Raw genomic sequence first — 24,554 nt, 5'->3', positions numbered from 1 at the left:
CCTACCCTAATTACCTGGGGGCGGCCCGTCAGGAAGTCCAGGATCCAGTTGCAGAGGGAGGTGTTTAGTCTTAGGATCCTTAGCTTAGTGATGAGCTTTGAGGGCACTATGGTGTTGAACGCTGAGCTGTAGTAAATGAATAGCATTCTCACATAGGTATTACTTTTATCCAGGTAGGAAAGGGCAGTGTGGAGTGCAATAGAGATTGCATCATCTGTTGATCTGTTTGGGCGGTATGCAAATTGGACTGGGTCTAGGGTTTCTGGGATAATGATGTGAGCCATTACCAGCCTTTTAAAGCACTTCATGGCTACGAACGTGAGTGCTACGGGTCTGTAGTCATTTAGGCAGGTTGCCTTCATGTTCTTGGGCACAAGGACTATAGTGGTCTGCTTGAAACATGTAGTTCAGTTTGAAGAAAGTTGCTAACTTGTGTTAGCACAATGTCTGGAAGTCTATGTAACTACTAGGATGCTAGTAGATACCATAGACTTCCAGTCATTACGCGAACAATAGTTAGTAGTATCATTCAAAATACCGCCAATTTCCTTCATTCTGGATGCAGAGACATACAAATGGTATCAACGAGTTCATCTGACTCTGGGGAAGTTGACAAAATCCCTAAGTATCCCTTCAAACCAATGGTTAGATCTAGCTATACATTACTGAAATAATGCCCCCTACTCTACTCACTAGCACCACTCGATTCAAATCTCATTGTCAATATGTGCTTTGCGCCACCATAGAAAAGCAATCTCACCATTCAGAGCTCACTACACATACCCAGAGAGCCATTACCACTATTAGCAAAATGTGCTCTTGATGGCATGACCTGCTCGTCATTCTAATGTCCCCTCCTCATCACCCCAGTCCAATGTTTACTGGTCCCACAGCACAGGTCTCAGGTGATGGCTCCCCATAGCCTGCCGTCTGTAATGCCAGGCTTAATGCTCTACGCAGAGGGAATGAACTCCATTATGGAGTGGGAGCCTGTTTCTGGGCTTTCTCTCTGGCTTATCATTGCTTGTCTTTACGACACAGGGGACTGGCTGTTCCCGGAGGCCTAGCCTGCAGGCCGACAGACCATTTTCCCACAGCAAACCCAGATCTCCGACGTCACAGCCAACTCAATGATGGCTGATTGTGCAAGTCCCTGGAGGGCTAGGCATGTGTGTGTTAGTCTGTATTTGTACGGTGCATGATTGCCTCAGCCTGTCTGAGAGGTGTAGATGAAACAGATCCAAGGACATGAATAGGAGTCATTCCCACTGAGCCTCTAGAACTGTGGTGCGGAGAGGATGATTCACCATTCACAACCAATCACGTTGCAGAGTGGGAATCTTAAAGAGGGCCAACAATGAGCCCTCGTCCCCTAGTCTCCGACAGCCTCACACCATGTCCAAGCAGGCGCTCTGACATTCGACGCGGGCCCAAGACATCTCCATATGCACAGAGAGGACCAGAGAGTGAGTGGCTGATCCAGAGTGGAGTGGTTGGGCCTGCTCCTCAGAGCCCCTCACAAAGCTGCCTTAACAGGATTTAGCAGATCAAAGGCTGGGGGAGGAGAGAGCTGCCATACACTGGGTATATCTGCAGTAGGTGGACAATAATACCTTTCAAGAATACTCTTGATGTAATGGGGCGATTTGGAGTGGAAATGTGACGGGAACGGGCCAGGACCTCTTCTCCATGAGGTACACCGTGCCAAAGATGGCACAACTAGCCAAGAGGGAGACACAGGTGAAGCAGAGCAGAAACTAACACATTGAGAGAAGCACACACGCCTACCACACACTGCCGCAAGGAACACAAAGGTCTGAGTGAGTGAACACCTTCGTATACAAACACCCACGCACAAAGTGCATCACAGACACTAACAAATGCTTGGGCTGGAGGGGAGGCACAGGTGAAGCTGGATGATCTGAGTGAGCACACACCTCCAGAGCAGATACAATACACACACACACACGTTTGTGCACATATAGAAACGCACACAACCCAGTAGGGAGGCCAAGGGTGAATATGAGCGAGTACACACATTCAGCATGCCTAATCAACAATGTGATTAACACCCAAGGTTGGTTACCTAGTCAAATATTCTCTCTATTATTTTTCTATTTTTCTCTCTGCATTGTTGGGAAGGGCCCCTAAGTAAGCATTTCAATGTTAGCGTACACCTGTTCTTTACGAAGCATGTGACAAATAAGATTTGACACACCATCTCTTTCCTTCCCTCTCTGCCTTGGAGCTGGTCAACTGAATGGACTAAATGCTACTGTACCGATACATTCAAGGTGGAGGATTAGAGAACCTAGCTGTGTCTGTTCCCTTTACATCTTGTTACTGGCACACACACACACACACACAAAGCTGTGAAAACACCCAAAGGTGACAATTACCCAGTCACTCCCTGCCGTCACACACAGCCTAGGAGCACAGCTCCGTCTTATAGGGGCCATAATTCACCACCACCTAGGAAATACAGTGCAGGACAAAACATCCATTTGCTATTTCCTATCAGGACTGAGCAGGAAGTAGTGTAATAAAGAGGTTATTTGGCTGTGGGTATTTGGTCACTGCCTACAGGTAGTGTGGGGGGGGAAACTCAATACTACAACTATTCTGTCAAAGTAAGCAGTTCTTTATATGCCTGTGAAAGAGTGGGGCTAGTTATTCTAGCAGGGACGTACGGTGCCAATTGAAACACCATTGAACAGCCTTGTACTGCATGTCCAATGAAATGAATAGGCTTTGCCCACATACTATACACACCAACACTTACTTTAGATATTACGTTCAATGTCTTCCTTTTTCTTTTCATTTTCTTCATCCTTTTTCTCCAACCTCTTCCCTCATCCTGTAAATTTTCGTCATATTCCCTATTCTATATGGTCTTCTCTTTCCCTCTTTCTAATTGACCTAATCAATGCTGTACTCCAACTGAAAAAAAGCAAAAAAACACACAAACAAGATTTAAATCATATCCAATCCCAAGACCTGTCTGTTCTAGCTGAAGCTGTACACTCCCAACTGCATCTTCTCGTTGGAATAGAACGAGCTGAAGAGATCAAAGCAGAAAGAGAGCTGACAGAGAGAGAAAACAGAGCAGAGAGAGTGAGGGAGAGCAGTGGACGGACACGCTATCCAGTGTTTGCCATCTCCCAGATAAGAGAACGAGCCAGGTTATGCTTCATTTTACCTGGTATTTATTTCTAAATGATCCTCCTTGGTAATGGTGTTTAAATGTTACCTTTCTGATAGTCATTGATAGCCACAATGTACCAATTGACACCAGCTATATTATAAATAACCATATTAATTGCTAGTGGCTATGAGGAACCTAGCAGCTAAAATAAGGCTGTGCTAACGAGGGTAGAATATACTCACTTATGCAGAATATCAGCTTCCCTGGATACATACTGTAGTTGGCTGCAGTAAATGTATAATACTGCTGCACTAGTGAAAAGGAGTATAGAGCTAGAGTTTTATGTCACTGTTAGGCATCTCACATTACACCAAACCTCAAGGTGGAAACTGTTGGGAGCGAAGCACAAGGCTTTTGAGTTGAGTATTGAATATGGCAAAATAAACATTCCACTGCTGACTCGTCTTCAAACACGGATTAACATTTCATAAGGTTGAAACGAGTCAACATCTTCCATGCCAAAGCAAATAAAACATAAGAAATTCAATTGTAAGCATGAATATTAAGTATTTGTCATGACAAACCATTGAAATGCATTCAAGTACCTTATTCAGTTGGACACATTTCAACATTTAACAAGTGTGTATCTTTGGCATTCCCAGCTATTGATTCTCACTCTGGCTCAAGTTGTTCACAGCCTAGGCCTAAATGGAACCGAGACACAGAACATCTTTAGTGTAAGGAATTTATTAAAAGAAAAATGTAAATGAGGATTTTTATCATGCCAAGAATCTAATAATTAACATTCCCTCCACAGATCTGATGAGTCTCCAAATCCCTGTATGAAATGCAAATGGCGGTACACGGAGGTTTAATGTCAATCCGCTCTCATTTCTCGCTCATAAGGGAGGGCTCGCCTCTATACTGCTGGAGGAGGAACCGGTAGCTACGGCCTTTTCTCTAGGGTTTGGGCTTCGAATTGAAGCCAGGATAAAGAGAAGACTACTTCCTATGCAGGAATAACTGTGAAGTCTAATGCTGGCTCGGTTTCCCCCACAAATTCATCTCTATTATGACCTCGTTTGACATCATAATGTATGAATTTGATCACACTGCCTCAGAGGACTGAGAAACACTTAAACCTCTACTTTCTCTCTTATTTTATTCTGTTTTCAGGACACCTTGATGATTTCATGCAGGGCCAAAAATAATATATACACTGTGGACATTTGACTGGGAGTTTCACTAGCACCTTTTTAAAATTAATCTCTGGTACGTGTGTGTGTGTGTGTGAGATTCGTGCCCTCAGTCTCCGACTAAAAAACAAGACTGATATAGGCTCATCTCTGATATAGCCTATAGATACATATGACATGGCTGGTCATGGCTCACATCAACACCATCATCCCAGACACCCTCAACCCACTCCAATTCGCATACCGCCCCAACAGATCCACAGATGACACAATCTCTATTCCACTTCACACTGCCCTCTAACACCTGAACAAGAGGGGACTACAGCTCAGCATTCAACACTATAGTCCCCTCCAAGCTCTTCACCAACCTGGGGACCCTGGGACTGAACACCTCCCTCTGTAACTGGATCCTGGACTTCCTGACGGGGCGGCCCTAGGTGGCAAGAGTAGGCAACAACACGGGGGGCCCTCAGGGTTGGGTGCTTAGTCCCCTGCTGTACTCCCTGTTCACCCACGACTGCATCACCACGCATGACTCCAACACCATCATCAAGTTGGCAGATGACACGACAGTGGTAAACCTGATCACCGATGGCGATTAGACAGCCTACAGGTAGGTCAGAGACCTGGCAGTGTGGTGCCAGGACAACAACTTCTCCCTCAACCTTAGTAAGACCAAGGAGATGATTGTGGACTACAGAAGAAAGAGGGGAGAGCAAAGTCCCTCTTTGCCATGCAAATGAACTGAATGGCATCCGGAAAAAAGCTTGTCTGGAGAAGACAAGGTGAGTCCTGCTACCATCAGTCCTGTGTCATACCAACAGTAAAGCATCCTGAGACCATTCATGTGTGGGGTTGCTTCTCAGCCAAGGGAGTGGGCTCACTGACAATTTTGCCTAAGAACATAGCAATGAATAAAAAATGGTATCAACACATCCTCCGAGAGCAACTTCTCCCAACCATCCAGGAACAGTTTGGTGACGAACAATGCCTTTTCCAGCATGATGGAGCACCTTGCTATAAGGCAAAAGTGATAACTAAGTGGCTAGGGGAACAAAACATCGATTTTGGGTCCATGGCCAGGAAACTCCCCAGACCTTAATCCCATTGAGAACTTGTGGTCAATCCTCAAGAGGCGGGTGGACAAACAAAAACCCACAAATTCTGACAAACTCCAAGCATTGATTATGCGAGAATGGGCTGCCATCAGTCAGGATGTGGCCCAGAAGTTAATTGACAGCATGCCAGGGCGGATTGCAGAGGTCTTGAAAAAGAAGGGTGAACACCGCAAATATTGATTCTTTGCATCAACTTCATGTAATTGTCAATAAAAGCCTTTGACACTTATGAAATGCTTGTAATTATACTTCAGTATTCCATAGTAACATCTGACAAAAATATCTAAAGACACTGAAGCAGCAAACTTTGTGGAAATTAATATTTGTGTCATTCTCAAAACTTTTGGCCACGACTGTATATACACACACACACACTACACTGACACTGACTCAAAACCAACACACATTCACATACACTACATATGCACACACGCGACATACACATGCATACGAACACAACACACATACATAAACACACTCATCATATGCTGCTGCTATGGTGTTCTTTACTTTTACTCTTTATTATAATATATATTGATGCCTAGTTACTTAGCCCTGCCTTTATATACATTTCTACCTCAAATACCTTGTACCCCTGCACATTGATCTGTTACTGGCATAACAGCTTATTCTTGCATATTTTATTCCTGTTGTGTTACTGTTTCTTTTTTCTCTCTTTTCTTTACAACATTTGATTATGACTCTGGTCAACTATTAAAGTGACTACATGAAACTGAAGTGAAGCAAAGTAATGTCATTCAAGTGACTTGTGTATTGCAATGAGTATCATGCCATATTTGTGCATAGTACATTCCACATCATGCCTCTATGTCCTTCGTTCTCAATGTCCTTCGTTCTCAATGTCCTTCGTTCTCAATGTCCTTCATCTTTGATGTATCAGAAATGTGTGGTAAACTGGCCTGTTCAATAGTGTATAGAAGGAACCAGTATTTAACACTGTTCTATGACACATACGAAGACACAACCATTGTCAAATAGACTGGTAGAAAAAACAATAATTTGAAGTGAAAGCAAACAGGGAATTAGTGCTCTGATGAGTGTCAACAAACTAGCACTGCGGCATTGTTACCAGCCTCCAACTGTTCGCTGCTGAGTTATTGGCAATCTGAACATTTAGTATTCAACTGTCGTAAAGAGAGCCAAGCTGCCACATCCTCTCCTCTGAGGTTCTGGACCTTTAATTGCACCAGGAAAGTACAGTAACGAGTTTGCGTTGTGCATTGGGAGAAGACTGTGACGGCAGGGACAAGCCATTAAAAGGCTGGCTTTATTGTGGCTGCGGGGCTGTAATTCATTACAAAACTGTCAATAAAACCATGGCATTATAATTAGGAGATCTCTAATACCCCATCTCTGGGAGAAACATAGCTGTCAGTGCCAAACCCACTAAACTGTTGTGTCTTTGTTAGAGGTGGACTGGTGCCTAACCGACCAGACAAGGCCTTAACGAGAAGCTTTAACATGACTCCTGGTTAAACAGTCACACAAAGTAGCAGCAACAAATATTTACAGAATAGCTAGGGTAAATTGTTGAGCAGCTGGGTTGGTTAAATAGGGAATTCAACAGGTGGTTGGAACAGTGTGTTGGCTCTCTGAGACCAACTGACAGTTTGACATGGAACTAGCTACTGTAGCATAGTGAATCAGCTTTGTTCTCTATCTTTAAGTGGTACAACTCCTCTCCACAGCACACTCACACACCCTGTGGTGTTGGATAAAGTAGGCTCCTACCTTGGGGTCAGCAGTGAGCAGTTTGAAGGCCTCGTACACCTGCTTCTCCTTCACCCCTCCTCCCAGGTCCAGGAAGTTGGCCGGCTTCCCTCCATGGAGGTCGATGATATCACATGTGGCCATAGCCAGACCAGCCCCATTCACTGGAATGACAGATCAAAGGTGAAACTAAACCACAGAGAAAGTTGAGAACTGTTACTGGTCTCAGAAAACAGAGAAGGGCCTCTAAAGTCCAGAGCGTCCCTTCAAAATAGTTACTGTGATCACAATTTTGATGACAAATGATGATTCTGGAATGCTGATAATGGTTTCTTGCCCATTCTCTGATGAAGTTAGATTCCCCCATTACAGTCCAAATGAAGATGAGAACTGAAACGAAAACCCTTGAGAGAAAACAGTGACAAGTAGTTGGGATTTAATTCAATTAAATATGACCTAATACCAGCATTAAAACAACACAAACATGAAAGGGCTAACTGTGAAATCAATGAATAAATTATCTAATGAAGAGGGAATAACAACATTTTTTGAGGATTTAAATCTTTAAGAGGTACTGTTAAAACTTGTAATTGGGATATTTAACACTTGAAGAAGTTGAAAAGTGGAGGAAAATGTGATTACGGCAATGCTCTTGACTTCAGAAAGCGAGCACCGATTAAACAAGTTTCTGTGGCACTAGTGTTGGGCCGTATTATCAGGCAGCCTTGTGAGCGCATCCCTATCCTCTGGGCTGCTTGGTGCTTTGCTGCAAGGGAGCCAAGTGATTCAGTCGCTTGGCAAAGCCAACACGCTGCCAAAGCCAACACGCTTCTCTACAAACGTCTTACCTCATTTGGTTTAGCGGCACTGAGCCTACGTCCTGGCAAGTGCCCTGACAGAAGTCTCAATAAAAGGAAACTGGCTTTAACAGCTGTCACTTTGGTGGGTTACAAAGCTTTTAAGGAGCCCATCAGCTCTGAGCTGTTGTTCTGGAGGAGAGGCTGCGCAGGGGAAAGAGCCGCTAACCTGTGCTCTTACTGCCACAATGTTTATGAGGCTGCAGGGCAGCCAGAAGAGACTCCCCAGCAGCCCAGAATTACACTGTAAAGCTTTGATTTATGACAGGGGAGGACCATAATGAGAAGGCTAACAATCCAGCTCACTGGAGACTTTTTGGGCGGATTATGGCTAATTAGAAAGCATTGGTTATGGCAGCCTCCTTCTGGAGTCGTTAGAAAGCTGGTTGTCAATTTGGACTGGAGAGGAGCCCAGTCAGCTTTACTGTAGTTTGACAAAGTTTGAACGTAGTCTCCCAGCCTTCAATTGTCTGATAAGGAAAACAGCAACTCTGTTCCAGTTGGGCTGGGTTACCCATGGATGAATTAATAGAACATGCATGTGTGTGGACAGACATAATCAGAACTCACCAAAGCAGGCGATGTTTCCATCCAAGCCGATGTACTTGAGGTCCCATTTGGCTGCCTCCGTCTCGGTGGGATCGCTCTCTGACATGTCGTCCAGGGCAAAGACGGCTTTCTGACGGAACTCTGCGTTATCGTCAAAATTGATCTTGGCATCAAAGCACACCACTGAAAGAAGCGAGAGAGAGAGAGAGATACGAAGAGAAGAGGGACAGAATAATAAAGAGAGGACGAAGGAAATAGACAAAGAAGAAAAGAGGAAGAGATGTAGAGAAAAAAAAGTAGGATGTGAAATGGAAATGTAATAATGTATAAACTCAATGAAATATGTTAAATAAAATGTGGCAAGTGATCTCACCCTATTAGACTTAATTAATTCAGTATTTGTAATGGTGCAGCTCATGTTTATGCATTGACAGTGCCTCAAAGGGGGAATATATTATGCATAATGGACAATACTTCTACACTTCACAAGGTGCAGTTCAAAGAAACTGCAAGCTGAATGTTACCTGCAGGCAAAGTATTTACTGCAGGGCTGAAATGCTGAGGTATGCTCCTTATGGATTTGTACTTTGTAAGGCCCACTACATACCACAACCATTTACACAGGGGTGATTGGAGCCTTCATCTATCAACACTCTATAACAGCCTGGAGGACAAATGACAGTAGTGGTACACGGGATCCCCATGGAACCAACTGTAAATTCACTATGTAATGGCTCGTCTCTGTGACATACTACCTGGGCTGAAGCTCCCAAGCGTAACAAAGGTAACATGACACACACACAAACACACACTAACCAGAATTTTTTTTAATGGGAAGTCACTTCTACTGCAGCTAAGTGGAGTGTTGGCTGTCTCCTGGAGCTGCTGTATGTGACCAACTGTAGTACAATCACATTCATTTTCAGAGTTTAACAGTCATTTAGTCTTACCGTCCCTTTGGTGATGAGGGTTCAGTTACGCTGAAATGCAAGTCAAAGTAAGAGACTAAAGTGGGAAAAAAACATGCCGTAACTTTTCTGCCTACAGTGATGTTCTTCAGTACCATGTGGCGTGCTGTTTAAACGCTACTGAACAGACATGCTCGGTAGTTCGTTATCTTCCCTTGTCGTATATGTACAAATTAAATAACAAGTTGATCTACTTTCAATGGGAGTCTACAGAAACACAAGTTTCTGCCTTGCTTGTTGGATGGCAGAGTTGCACCTCTCAATACAGCTTGGTTGTACACAACAAAATAACAGACCTCTCATCAATATTCATAAGTAGTGATAAGACTAGGCTACAAAACGGTATTTTCTTTGATGAACCAGACCTATAACAAGATCTTGTTTCATAACAATGAGTTTATCTGTAGGATTGTTCCTCAAGAGGCAATTAGTGATGGATATGCTCAAATATATACCTAAAATCCCACCAAGAACACTCCCATGATGTACGAGAGAGAGAGAGAGCGAGAGGAAAAGAGAGGACAAACAGAGACAGATCCAGATAAACAGACCGTCTAATATGTAGACACCAAAAAGAGAATGAGAAAAAGAGTCATACCTTGTCCTTCGGGAGTCTCTCCGAGAGGATTGACTTCAACTTGAGTGGCGTCGACTTTCAGGAACAGATCATAGAGCCTCTTAATCTGATCTGCAGCCTGTGAGTTCCACAGAGGACAGTTATTACCAAACAAGATGCCTCTGAGCAGCAGGCCCGCCAGGGCCACTCAGCACCACATACACGTTAAATAAAACATGGCAAATCCCCTTATACACACAGAGCATGTGTGTGCATGTGCGCATGTGTTTTTGTGTGTGTGCACACATGTACAGTATGTGTGTGCAGGTGTTGATCTTTTAACATTTTTAAATACCACCTTTCTCAGGAGTTGTGACAACCTACTATTTTCTAACTAACACGACTCAATAAGCCTTTAGCTCATACTGTAAAAAAAAAAAAAAGGCTACACACAGCATACAAAACATTAGGAACATCTTCCTGATATGAAGTTGGGCCCCCTTTTGCCCTCAGAACAGCCTCCATTTGTCAGGACATGGACTCCACAAGTTGTCAAAAGCGTTCCACAGGGATGCTGGCCCATGTTGACTCCAATGTTTCCCACAGCTGTGCAAGTTGACTGGATGTCCTTTGGGTGGTGGACCATTCTTGATACACACAGGAAACTGGTGGGCGTGAAAACCCCAGCAGCTTTGCAGTTCTTGACACACTCAAACTGTTGCGCCTGGCACCTACTACCATGTCCCGTTCAAAGGCATTTCAATATTTTGTCTTTCCCATTCAGCTTCTGAATGGCACACATACACAATCCATGTCTCATTTGTCTCAAGGCTTAAAGATCCTGCTTTAACCTGTCTCCTCCCCTTCATTTACACCGAGTGACATCAATAAGGGATCATAGCTTTCACCTATATACCCTAATGAAACAGTAATTAAACCACTATAATACAACCATTGTGTGGCATATTAATGTATTAGCTATGAGTGAGATTACAATGTGTATTTTGTGCCACATTATCCTAACAGGCGCAGTATTGGTATTGGAGTGACTGTCATTGTACTAATCCTCTTTTAAAGAATACGGTGTTCAGCGGATGTCTCTGTCTGTCCCTGGCACCGAGCTGCTCTTTTGATTACGAAAAAAGCCTGACAGAAAATGATGTAAGCACTACTCTCTGCCACACACTCACAGACACACATCCGCAAACACACACACACACTTTTTGTAATCTCAAAGTTTTCAAAGAAGCAAAGTTATTTCAAAGGAGGTTCCATTCCACACCTGCGTTTTAGAAGACACAGAGTTTCAGAACTAAACGGACAAGCCAGACACTTAGCGAATCATTTTCCTGTTAAAATCAATGGCCATTCAATACCAAAACAGGCTAGTATTACACAGGGTGTACCTCTCAGACAACTGTGTATGTTCATTTCATTTTTTTTTTTTTAACTATTCATTAAGTTGATTTATACGTTTTCCCCATTGTAACATTGAACTAATCCAATTCTTTATGCTGCTCTGCTCACAGATAGGCATATACAAATTAGCAATATAATGCTAGAAGACAATTGGCTCTAAAATGAACCAGATAATAACTTTTAATATCAAATGTGAATTGTGGAGTTTATACTGGCCAGGACTGGCTACAGCAACACTGTCTGTTCATGATTTTGAGAGGAATCCAAAAAATGTAATGTACTTCAGTGACTACATTTTTGTTATGCGCTATAATGGTGAACCTATAAAGCTTTGTTTGTTGTATAAGGACGTATGAACTTCTATAAACCAGCATAGAGAGCCCAGTAAACTGGCAGTGTCCTATCCAGTTTCAACAGCTCTTGAGTTGTGTACTGTGGGTCTTCAGTGTGTGTACACTATTCTGCTTCTCTGCACTGCGGCTCAGAGAGCTTCGCCGGGCCCATCACCTGTCTCTCCAGAGGTCCTTTGAAACCCAAATGAGCTGCCATGCGGAGCGCCTGGTCGTCTCGCACCCCCTCGAAAATATCTACGACTTCCTGTGGTAGCAGAGAGAGGGAGAGAACGAGAAAGAGAGAGAGGGACAGAGCGGGTCAGAGAGAGAGACAGAGAGAGAGAGAGACCAAGAGAGAGAGAAAAATCAAGAGAGAGACCGAGAGAGCAAGAGAGAGAGAGCAAGAGCGAGACAGAGAGAGAATGGAGACTCAAAAACACTGCATGGTAATATGACAAAAAGTGGATATTCATTAAATCACGGAAGCTGCAATTAAGTGGTGGCAACCTGCCAGATGTGAGGAAAGGAAACCTGATACTGTAACGATGGCATTATAATTATCAGGCACTTGTAGAGATGAGATTCTCACATGGAGAAGGGATCAAGGGATTTATTGTACCAATCAGGGGAGGGAGAGAGGAGAGATAACACCGCCAGTGAATGGTGAGAGGTTCCATGTTCACATCTGTAGTCATTTGTAACATATGCTGCTTCAGAGCTCACAGAACTGTACCTTAAATATGAGCTCTGGGGTTTTGTCGGCCACCTCCTCTATGTCCATCCCACCCTGAGGACTGCCCACCATGACAGGCCCGTTGCAGGCCCGGTCCATCAGGATGGCAAAGTAGGTTTCCCTGGTGATGTCCAGGGCTTCAGCCACCATCACCTGGTCAGTAGGGAGAGAGTCGGTCTACAGAGTCAGGCTACTGCCTTCCCATCACAGACTGTCCTCAGACACAGACTGTCCTCAGACACAGACTGTCCTCAGACACAGACTGTCCTCAGACACAGACTGTCCTCAGACACAGACTGTCCTCAGACACAGACTGTCCTCAGACACAGACTGTCCTCAGACACAGACAGACAGGCAGGATGGAGAGATACTGAACCATTACAACTCAGAGAAACTGGGGGTTCTAATTCTACGCTGTAGTGAAAATGAAGCAAAGTGCTGGGAGATGGCAAACGAAGAAAGTGAAAATAGAAAAGAGATTCATGGAAAGACAGAGGGATAGAGATACGTTGGTTGTTTGTTATCAGTTTCCTGCAGCCTAACTGGACCGTGTACATTTGGACTTATTGACGATGCTCGTTCTCCATGTACCATGCAAACAGGGACAGTGCAGCCCTCTTTCTCTCTCTCTCTCCCAGCTTAACGTCTTGATCTACCTTTTCCACACCACTACCACCCTCTCCCGGTCTTTCTCTCAATCTCACTGCCTTTCTGTGCCCCTCTCTCCCTCTGCTACTCTCTCCTCTGTCTTTTATGACTTTCTCCCCCTCTCCCCAGCCCTGGTCCATACTGGCAGTAGAACCATGCTCTGTGTCATGTCTGGAGAGGTTGGCTGCAGTATGGTGAAGTGAAGAGACGTGTTACAAGGGCAAGCTGACAGCCGCCCCTGGTTCTCATTCAGGGAAACAGAGTCCGACAACAGAATTACAGCCTGTTAAGAGGGCGCATACTCAGGCCTGGATCCTGTTCAATCACTGCAGCTCTCTCGGGCTACTTTATTACTTTGATCCCATGCCTAATCTAATCCGAAACAGGCTTTGAGAGAGGCTTGTGACTACAGCCAGATAGCATCATATCTCCCATGTTTGTGAATGTCTTAATTTTTCTGAAATTAATCTTGTGTGTACCTGTTTTAATGTATAATACACGATGCATGCCTGCGTATCATACCATAGGTCCCTCTGGGAGGATTTATCATGATACACTTTTGCAAGAAATCCATTTTCTGTGCTTAGTTTATAAAATAAAACACTATTAGGCATTGTGTTATGTCAGTCAACTGACGTGCCATGGATAGATAATGCAGCACATTTTTCAATATGAAATGACATCTCACAACAATGCTTCTGCAGTTAGGATTTCTGTGTTTACATTTTTCTCTTTCCCCTCAGCCCGGGTGTTGTTGTAGTGAACTTCCACCCCCGCCAGCACTTTCTATAAAAATGGCAAATGTGTCACTCATTTGATACTTCGCCTAAACTTTGCAGCAGGGGCAGGAGCAGAGCGAGGTGCGTTCCTGGCTGGCAGGAATGAAAGCAAGCGTTAATGGGGAGCTCTAGGCCATATTTCACTAAAAGGGGAAAGAGAAAGAAAGAGAGTGAGGAGAAACACAAGCTACAAGACAGGAAGCCTTCATTACCTGCAAATGTGTGTTTTTGGTGTGGCTGCAGAGTGCGAGTGAGGAAAATTATATTCCTGCTTGTTAGTGACACTTGGAAATGGTTGTTTACGTGACTAACACTTTGGTCTCAGAGAGGCCCTGACTCGCATGCATTATTTGTTGCAATGAACCATGACAGCAAATAGCACAAAAACACAACAAATGACATCGGCTTCAAATGGCATGTCTCCACTAGAGACCTATCCCCAGAACTAGGGGAACAACAAAATATATAGACTAATGTATTATTGCCCCGATGCTTGTGCAGTCATTCATTTCATGTAACTGTATTACTGAATTGAAATAAACCGGAAATTAGAAAAACAGAATGATCTTTTACATCCAGCTGTGACTCACCGTTTTTACTTTCACTCCCTCCTTTGGAGTCTGCTTGGTGGTCAGGCTATAACCTAGCATCTTATTGGCCAGCTCACCCACCACCGAGGGGCTAAAGTCAAAGAGGAGACAGGATTGGCCCAATTACAACCACTCCATTAATAGATATTTGAATCGAGACTAAACAAGAACAAAAACCTAGAGGACAAACATCTTTCAAAAACAGAGGACTATTACCGTGGCAGAGAATAGACAGAGTAATTATTTTCAGCTCCTGCGAGCCTTTTTCATTTCAACAAAGACATGGTTCAGCACATTTGTAACATGACTGTAACATGTTCTGACAAAGCACTGTTTTAGGAGAATCTTCAATATGTCTACACATCTCTTTGAATACGGCTCTCCTGATTTCAGCTCCTCTTTAAAGGCAGTGTGCGCGTCTCATTCCAGCTCTCGCTTTGCTCTGGTTATAGAATACAAATGAAGCCTGAGGTTGTGCTCTGCTTTGATAGATGGTAGTAGAGTGTGTGTGCACACATCACTGTCTGGGGAGGCTCAACTTCAGATGGCTCACATAGAAAAGTTTCCGGCTATCCCAAATACCGAAATAGGGTGACAATGACACATTTGGTAGCCATTTGTCGTAATTCACAGTTCAGTCCATAACATGGCTGCTACCTTTGTTACATTTGTCATTTTAGCATCGAGAACATTTCTAGTAACTGGCCAGAGTATGTGATAAGGATTTTGTAACAATGTGCGAGCTAGGAGAACAATATGTTTGTGCTCCAACAGAAGAGCACAATTCCAGTAACCTACCACAGTAGAGTTCAGTGATGCATGCACAGTACAATTTCCCAATGATACATTTACTATTTCAAAGTTTAAATGGGGGCAGTTGTCCCTAAACAGTGTTTCCCAAACTCGGTGTTGGGGACCGCAAGGGTCCCCATTTAGTTTTTTGCCCTAATACTACACAGCTGATAAAATAAATAAAAAATCGAAGCTTGATGATGATTTGATCATTTGAATCAGCTGTGTAGTGCTAGGGCAAAAAATTAACTTGCACTCTTTGGGAAATTTGGGAAACCCTGCCCTACACTATCAAACTTGGCGTGTTAGGTAACTGCAGCACAGGGAAAGCAACACTGCATCTAGGAGGGATCTTGTAAAAACTATGACTACAGGAGGACATCTCTCGGAAGCAGTAGTTACCGAGAAAACAAAACAGAAACACTCTGAATGGTCCACACACCCAAGTGAGTACGGGCGGAAGTTGTTGGGGGTACTCCAGTGGAGGCTGCTGAGGGAGACCATGTGTTTGATGTATTTGATACCATTCCACTTATTCCGCTCCAACCATTACCACGAGCCCATCCTCCCCAATTAAGGTGCCACCAACCTCCTGTGGGGTACTCACTCTTTAGTTAAGTGCACTCCACCTTTAAGGCCACTGTCGAACACGCCCTTGCCTCGTCCCCCAGCCAGAATCTGGGCCTTCAGGACTATCTCCTTGGCACCTGAAAAGAGGAGAGAAGGGCACCGTCAGCAGGATAGAGAGATAGAGAACCAGGTTGTGAGAGGAGGGGAGCGTTAGACCTCTCCAATCAGTACATCACCACAGAGGCCCATTACACATCCCCCCCGTCTCAGTCAGATGTCATCTCACCCATCGCCCTGTTTCTCTATTAGCTCCTGTGCCCCTCCAGAGGAGAGGAGGGTTAGGAGAAGGGGACAAAGGGAGAGATAGGGCTAGCAGGGGAAGTATATGACGGGATGAGGGGCTGCAGAAAGAAGGGTACTCCAGCTCAAGTACGACATTCCCCTCCAGCACTGCTAATTACAGAGTAAGAAGACAGGATAGAGAAGGTACCCAGGAGAGGACAGTCGAAAGAACAGGCTCATTATAGACAGCAGGTGAACACACCCATACCAGGCTCTCATGCACCCATCAACAGACATGATTCCAAAGACATAGGCACACACACAAACATGAATCTAAACATGTAATGCAACTGTGATTATTATTTTTTTGACCGATGTCTTAATTTGCACTATAATTTGTGCCATGTCCCAAATTCATGCCATTTTAAAGACACGAACAACACCATATGCCCTACTTGCCCTCAAAGTCCTCCTTTCCACACCAGGAGAGAGAACTTCAGGTAGAGCGTTCAGCTGTCTATCCAGCTGCCCCCTGAACACCCTCCCTCTCTATTCAAATGATGCAACAAGGGCACTTGATGGGATACATATGGTCTTGAGCTATCATTATCCTGGCAGGGAGTTCCGACATGGGCCAACAGTGGGGCAACCAGAACAATCCTAGAAAGGTACGTTGACCTTGGGCCAGGAACATGGCTCCCTCACTAGCGAGGCTCCTCAAGCAGAGTGGAGTGTCTCTAGACGTGCTCTACAGATGAGGCTAAAAGCTCAGGCTGCTACAGTAGGAACAAAACCCAGATAAAGTAGCCTCTGACAAGGTGGCAGGGATTAAACCAATATTGCATTATTGAGCGCTCTCTCCCCTGGGAAGAGGAGAGAGAATAAAAGGTGAACACATGCAGGGACTGTAAGGCGTCATAACTGAATAAATATGTTAATAAAAAAACTGCTACCTCGCAAAATTTGACATTTTTTCATAGCAACATGAAATGGAGTGTCCTGTGTGTGCCGCAGAGAGGGACTGAACAGAGGAAATTACTTTTCTTTTTAAATAAGGGAGCCAATGAGGAAGGTGTTCTTTCTTAGCACTGACAAGAGGCCTGGTGCAAGGTGAGAATAGGACCACGACAGGGCTCTCTGAAAGGAGAAGAGTAAGGGATGAGGAGGATTAAGGCGCAACATGGATAGGAAATGGACAGAAAATACAAAAAAATAATGAGGGAAAATAGAGTGGAGGGAAATGTGTAGACTATATAGCCAGACAGATGATTGGTAACTGAGAGGCGGCGCTCCAGAGCGTGGTTCTGGACAGTAGTCTATCTCACACTAGGATCAGATCAAGGAGCCCTGATAACACACCAAAGCCCAAATAATGACTGATGATTTATCACACAGGAAAGAGAGTAGCTAGATAGACTTAACAGACACCATTGGATGATATGAAGCTTACTGGAAGAAGAGATAAACCCTTTAACGAATGGACCGTTATCTCCTCAAATCAATCGCTTGGAAAATTGGCCTTGATTACACATACAAACACACACACCCAACCGTAACAGTGGCATCTAAAGAACACCAAACACTTCACTCAACCTGTTCATTTATTTCCACTTTTCTCCAACACTGTCATCATTGTAGGTTCCTCCGAAGCTGCCACCACCAAGGCAAAAAAAACCTGTCCTTTAAAATGCATGGTGAAGTAATGACGCCCTCGAAAGATCCCAGTGAAAGTAGCACTTGGAGAGAGCAGAGGAGACATTACCCATTAATGCTCCAGACATGAAACATCACCTAACACAGGCAGGAATGGAGACTAATGACTGTGAAGGACAGTGAGTGGATGAGAGAGTGTTTACATAGACATGCAGTGCCAGAGGAGCAGTATTACTGCGTTAAACACACACACTCTGCCCCAAGACAAGGGCAAACAAGGTCACACGTCTACAACACTTGTGTGAACATGTCACCCGGTACTGAATAGCATTTATGGATTGGTTTGAGTCTCTTACTGACTCACACACAGACTACATTTTATTCAATGTGTCTAGTATTTGCTCATCAAAAAGTAGGCCTACATCTTGAGGGATATTTATGGTATTTCTTTATCAATGGCAGCCATTGAAGGCAACAGATTTGTAGAGAAGAATGTGTTCTCTGTTACAGCCAGTTATCAGAGTTCCAAATACAAAACAAAGAAATTGTGTGCTGCCACCATGAGCATTTGCTGATAGTATTGATGTGGGGGTTAAGAGGTACGGTCGTTACATTTTGGGAGATGAAAGAGATATCTTTCTAACAGCAGGTAGCACAAAAACAACAAAAGAACTCAAGGAGCCAAACAGAGCCAGCACTTTGTTTATTGAATGTAGAGTGATGAAATCAGATACACTGTAAGTGTGGTTTGACCATGACACAGCACTAACATTTAATATGCAAAAACATGCACAACCAGGACATGATTACAACAGTTATTTATTTGACCTGGGACACTAATATTATTACCATAATACATTCTCAGAAGTTGTGCATATAAGCAGTACAAGTTGAGGAGAATAGGGAATCCCTACTTTAAACTTGAAGGGACAAGCAGGCAGTATAGGATAACCAGCTATCTATTTCATTGGAACCATTTAAGGGCATGACGGATCTGAAAAGGGATATTTTCTTCTCTATCTCGTTTTTCTTTGGGACACACAGAAGTACATCTCCAATCGCATCAGCTGTAATCTGAATTATACAGCCGTCCCCGGGCTAACTAATTTCCCAGTAATGAACGCAAATGAACTCCCAGCTTATTTACTGATGATAGACAGCAGTCAGCATCGAGGCTGTTACTTCTGCCTCGACAACGTTTTCCCTCTCTTTTGTATTTCAAACGTTCTGCCCTGCTTATCTCTCTCTCTGGAAGGATGTAGCCCAGGGGTTAGGGACAGCAGAGTTAGCGTGGTCTTATATTTCATTAAGCTGTAAAAGCCTGTGCACTGGGGGACTGTATAAAGGGACAGACACAGATGACAAATCAATCTGGAGAGAATTCAAGTTTAAAGTTTTATTAGTCATCGTACTCATGGTATCCCGTAACATGCGTATTTTCAGGTTCCTTCTCGACAATGCAACAATAAAAAATTATATAAACAAAGTAAATATCTCAGTAGAATAGAATAAACATTTTAGCATACAGTTCGCCTTCTGTCATTCAGGTTAGTGTTGTGGAGTAACTACAATGTTGTTGATCACAGCCATTAAACAAACTGTTTTAATGTCTCCATTGGCCTCATCGTGAAATACCTGAGCGGTTTCCTTCCTCTCCCGCCACTGAGTTAGGAAGGACGCATGTATCTTTGTAGTGACTGGGTATATTGATACACCATCCAAAGTGTAATTAATAACTTCACCATTCTCAAAGGGATGTTCAATGTCTGCTTTTTTTTTACCCATCTAAAAAAAGGTGACCTTCTTTGCGAGGCAATGGAAAAGCTCCCTGGTCTTTGTGGTTGAATCGGTGTTTGAAATCCACTGCTCGACTGAGGGATCTTACAGATAATTGTACGGGTGTGGTGCAGAGTTGACTCACTTAGTGAGTCCATGAAACTTATTTGTTGAGGACATTTTTACTCCTGAACTTATTTAGGCTTGTCATAAAAAAAGAGGTTGAATACTTACTGATCAAGATATTTCAGATTTTTATTTTTAATACATTTATAAACATTTATAAAAACATAATTCCACTTTGACTTTATGGGGTATTGAGTTTATGCCAGTGACACAAAATCTCATTTTAAATTCAGGCTGGACACAACAAAATGTGGGGGAAAAAAGGGGTGTGATTTATGGTACAATATTTACACGTATTTTGGGGAAGGGGGGATTGTTGGGCAAGTGTTTAAATTGTGCAGTATTTACCAATCCTAATAAGAGTCTGGTAGAAGCAGTTGTGAGGTGTATAGCGTACGTGAGTGCATGTGCAGAGAATTAGAGCAGGTGGTCAGTCCAGTTCAAGTGTTCAGCATTCTGATGGCTTGTACATACCAACAGGCTCAGAGAACAGTTCATGGCTGGGGTGGGTGGGGTCCTTGATGATGCTACAGGTCTTGCTCAGGGTCCATTTCGTGTAGATGTCCTGGATGGGTGGGAGCACGGTCCCAGTGATGTATTGGGCCATCTTCACCACACGCTGGAGGGCCTTGCGTTTGTGGACGTAGAAATTCCCGTCAGGCCGCGATACAACCAGTCAGGACGCTATCGATGGTGCAGCAGTAGTATTTGGAAAGGACCCGGGGTGGCATGCTGAATTTCTTCAGCCGCCTAGATATGCTGTTGCTCCCTCTTGACAAGAGTGGTGGTGTTGTTGGTCCATGTCAAGTCCTCATTGATGTGAACGCAGAGGAACTTAAAACTGCTGACTCTCTCTACTGCAGTCCCGTTGATGTGGATCAGGGCATGTTCCCACCTCTACTTCCTGAAGTCAACAATCAACTCTTTTGTTTTTCTGATGTTGAGGGAGAGGTTGTTGTCCAGGCACCATAATGGCAGTTCACTTACCTCCTCCCTATAGGCTGACTCATCTTTCTTGGTTATCAGGCCTACAACCGTGGTGATGTCCGAAAACTTGATGGAGTTGGTGTCGTGCAAAGCCAGTCGTGGGTGAACAGGGAGTACAGCAGAGGGCTGAGGATACACCCCTGCGGGGCCCCTGTGTTAAGTGTCAGTACAAAGGAGGTGTTGCTGCCAATCCTCACAGCCTGTTGTCTGCTCGACTGGAAGTCCAGGATCCAGTTGCAGAGAGCGGCGTCCAGACTCAGGGCTCTGAGCTTGGAGGGAACAATAGTGTTGAAAGCTGAACTGTAGTCAATGAACAGCATTCTCACATAGGTGTTAGGTCTTGTTCTGATGTGTTATGGCTGTGTGAATAGCGATGGATCTGTTAAAGCGGTAGGTCAATTGCAGCGGGTTCAGTATTCACTCTCAAAATGAGATGCACTCGCTAACCTTCTGTCTGCATGCCACACCATGGAGAGGATAGGGAAAGTCAGACTGAGCACGCCCAGTTCCCAGCTTCCCAATGTGTGTTTTGGTCTATTGCAAGTAATGTGGCAGCTACATGTAGAAGACTAATCAAAACTCAGGGGAGACAGAAAACACATAGGGACAATCAAAGAGTGAACATATTCAGTGTTTCCTATGGATAAGGGATTCAAACACTATTAGTAGAAAGTAAAAGTGCCTTTACAACCCCAACATTGTCTATTAGGGGTGTGAAAGTTTAAACATTAAATGAAATTGGGACCCTTAATGTTAAGAAAACATTTTTTGTTCCCCCCCCTCCAAAACATTGGAATCACCTTGCTTCTGATCTTTCTCTTCGCTAATGACGCAAGTGTGTGTTCAGTCTTCGATCTGTTGGGTGTAGAATATCCTAGCCTATTCAATGATGACAGGCCCTGCTTTACTGAAGTTGCGAGACATTGCAAGCCAGGAAATTGCGAAATACAGCATTCCATTTCGACACAGCTTTTGATTGCCAATAGATAGGCCTAGTGCACGATTCTGACTGTCTGCCTGGTGGCAGACCTGCCTATACTGTGCCCATCCCCTCTCTCTCGCCGTCCCTCGCTAACTCCCTATGAAAGATGCCTTGCGTTTGTGTTCTCAGAAGTACGGCAAATAACAAGACTCCTCCGTTGCAAAAATACTGAATCTTAATGAATAGATTCTGCTTCGAGTGGGTATTGTTTCATATTTTCTGTGATGCAACTTTAATCAAACTCTCAATTCAAGAAATAACGGAATTTAATAACATTCTGGGATAATATGAAAAGCTACTTCTCCAAGTCACTTTTAACCATTTAGATTCTACATAATGACTTGTATCGAGAACACATCTAGGCCTATCACTCTGCTCTGCTGCTGTAATGAAGTCGAGAGTTTCATGCGGCATACAAACTTGTAAGCCTTCATTTCTTTATGACTACTACGAGGCTAATAGTAAGCCACCGAAAACAGAGTATATGACCTCTTTGAGCTGTGCAATGCTGCTGCACTCTCCATCCTGCTGCGTCTCTGCTCTCCAAGCCAGGTAAAGCCCACTCTAAAGCTGAATCTAATGATGCCGTCTCTGTGGAGCTCTACAGGGGTTCATCCTCAGCCTAGACCTCTGCTGACTGCTACAGTATCACATCCTCCTGTCACTGCCCTCATGACAGCTGACTCCTCGTTAGCCTCGTCCACCTGGGTCCACACAGTGCCAAAACTAACGAGTCCAGAGCTGGACTAAGTGCCACACTATGACAGAGAGGCAGAGTTCAAATCCTTAGACCAGTGTGGAGAATGTTAGTCACTCAGGAGGGAGACAATACCCAGATGTATGGTCATAAGTTTTCAAGACCAATGTCTCGATAAAGCTAGCATACTGTCATCCAAACCAATAGTGGCATTCTATAGGAATAGCAACAAGGGAAAGAGCCGAGGTCATTATGATGAGCATATTGGAGATGAACACGGCACGTACGCAGCAGCCTTCTGGGTTTCGCGGGGACTTGGTGAGAAGAGTTCCTGCAGTGAACGGTGTGCCTTCCACTGCTCTGGAGTGAATCATATCACTTTAACCCCTGCAACTCTAGGACCACAGTGATGTGTCATAAGCTTCAAGCATCAAATCAAATTGTATTTGTCACATGCGCCGTAAACAGGTGTAGACTAACAGTGAAATGCTTACTTAGATGTCCTTCCCATCAATGCAGAGAGAAAGAAAATAGGGAAATAATAAGTAATAACACTAATACATAACAATAACTTGGCTATATATACTGTACATGGGGTAACAGTACTGAGTCGATGTGCAGGGGTACGAGATAACTGAGGTAGATATGTACATATAACTAGGAATAAAGGGACTAGGAAACAGGATAGATAATAAACAGTTAACAGGTTGTACAGGAGGGGACTACGAGGCGATAGTCATTTAGACAGGTTACCTTGGCGTTCTTGGGCACAGGGACTATGGTGGTCCGCTTGAAACATGCAGGTATTACAGACAGGATCAGGGAGAGGTTGAAAATGTCAGCGAAGACACTTGCCAGCTCTTGGAAATCATAATACCACATTATTAGCGCCATCCATACACCATACGGAATATGTCTGAAATAATTCCACAGTATCTTCACATACAATGAGCAGGTTAAGCAACATAATGAGAAGGAGGAAATACCATAAGCTGCTTATAGAAATCTGCTCTTTCAAGACAGCCTTACTTTCCAAAGCCTATTTACAGCTATTAAGAGAATTTCAGTGGAGCATATCTTTTTCTCACGTTTTAAGACTTCTGCCATCTATGATGCTATGAACAGACTAAGCCTATACAGGGAAAGCGGAGGTCTACAACATGGCTTTAAGATACTACTAGCATCACATACATTGCTCTGCCTACTCCATACTGCAATAAACTGCGCATATGGGCATACAGTAGGCGAGCATGTCTAGGCCGTCCGTGCCGGTCCGGTCTTGTCCAGTCTGCGTTAAAGAACTTGTGCTTAAACAAGCTCCTCCTCCTCCTCTCCCGTGTCCTCTCCCCAGGAACATGTCCTCTTGGCAGGTAACGACACCAGGTAAACTCCTCACACCATACGTCTTCCTGTGTGACAGGCCGGTTCTCGGGGGCCTAAGCCATTCTGTCTGTCACCAAGAGGCATGCTGGGAAAATGGCGGTGTCACTGAGATAGGCCTACCTGCAGCTCCACAGACTAACTTGCTGCACACTCATTCTGCCCCATCTGATCCTCTGGTAAACGAGAACGCTGATGTTTTCCTGACTGTGGCACTTCAGTTTGTACTTGGTAGTTGAAATCGGGAGAGAGCAGCAGAGAGCATGGCTGTTTTGATTTGACATTAACAGTTACGCTAATAGCTATGGAAATGCACTTGGCTACCTGATAAACATTTGCATAATACTCCATTCAAACACCATGCACGTAAATCACAACAGCATGGTGCTCAGGGAGGGAATCCACACAAACTTGTTTAGAGAGAATAAATATTTTCTCTGCAAAAAAAATCTTTGCAAAAATAAATGTTCTCCATGCAGAATAATTCCTCAGTTCTCTCTAAGAGTGTAAAGATAATGTTGTATAATGGAAAACTCCATATTTCACATAATAGCAGTTAGGGCCGGGACCATTCCAGGATCACCATATTTTTTGTGTTTTGTTTCCTTTCCATGAAACTAACATCGGTCCAGCCCTAATAGCATTACAGTTCCTCATGCAATCTACTTGCTGACTCCATTTTGTCATA

At 43.9% G+C, this 24,554-nt stretch overlaps 1 protein-coding gene across 1 annotated transcript in view; it reads right to left on the bottom strand.

The window, feature by feature from the left end:
• LOC139535632 (succinate--CoA ligase [GDP-forming] subunit beta, mitochondrial-like) overlaps positions 1–24,554 on the bottom strand; it is a 126,980-nt gene that overhangs the window by 40,683 nt on the left and 61,743 nt on the right. The window contains exons 3-9 of the mRNA XM_071335237.1: positions 16,021–16,120; positions 14,622–14,712; positions 12,605–12,757; positions 12,047–12,136; positions 10,163–10,259; positions 8,618–8,779; positions 7,212–7,354 (exon numbers count right to left, since the gene is read on the bottom strand). Coding sequence (XP_071191338.1) covers positions 7,212–7,354; positions 8,618–8,779; positions 10,163–10,259; positions 12,047–12,136; positions 12,605–12,757; positions 14,622–14,712; positions 16,021–16,120 — 836 coding nt within the window. The remainder of the gene's footprint in view (positions 1–7,211; positions 7,355–8,617; positions 8,780–10,162; positions 10,260–12,046; positions 12,137–12,604; positions 12,758–14,621; positions 14,713–16,020; positions 16,121–24,554) is intronic.

The sequence above is a fragment of the Salvelinus alpinus genome, chromosome 12 (assembly GCF_045679555.1).
Source record: "Salvelinus alpinus chromosome 12, SLU_Salpinus.1, whole genome shotgun sequence".
Lineage (NCBI taxonomy): Eukaryota > Metazoa > Chordata > Actinopteri > Salmoniformes > Salmonidae > Salvelinus > Salvelinus alpinus.
The sequence above is the reverse complement of the archived record's forward strand: the minus strand, read 5'-3'. Positions and strand labels throughout refer to the sequence as shown.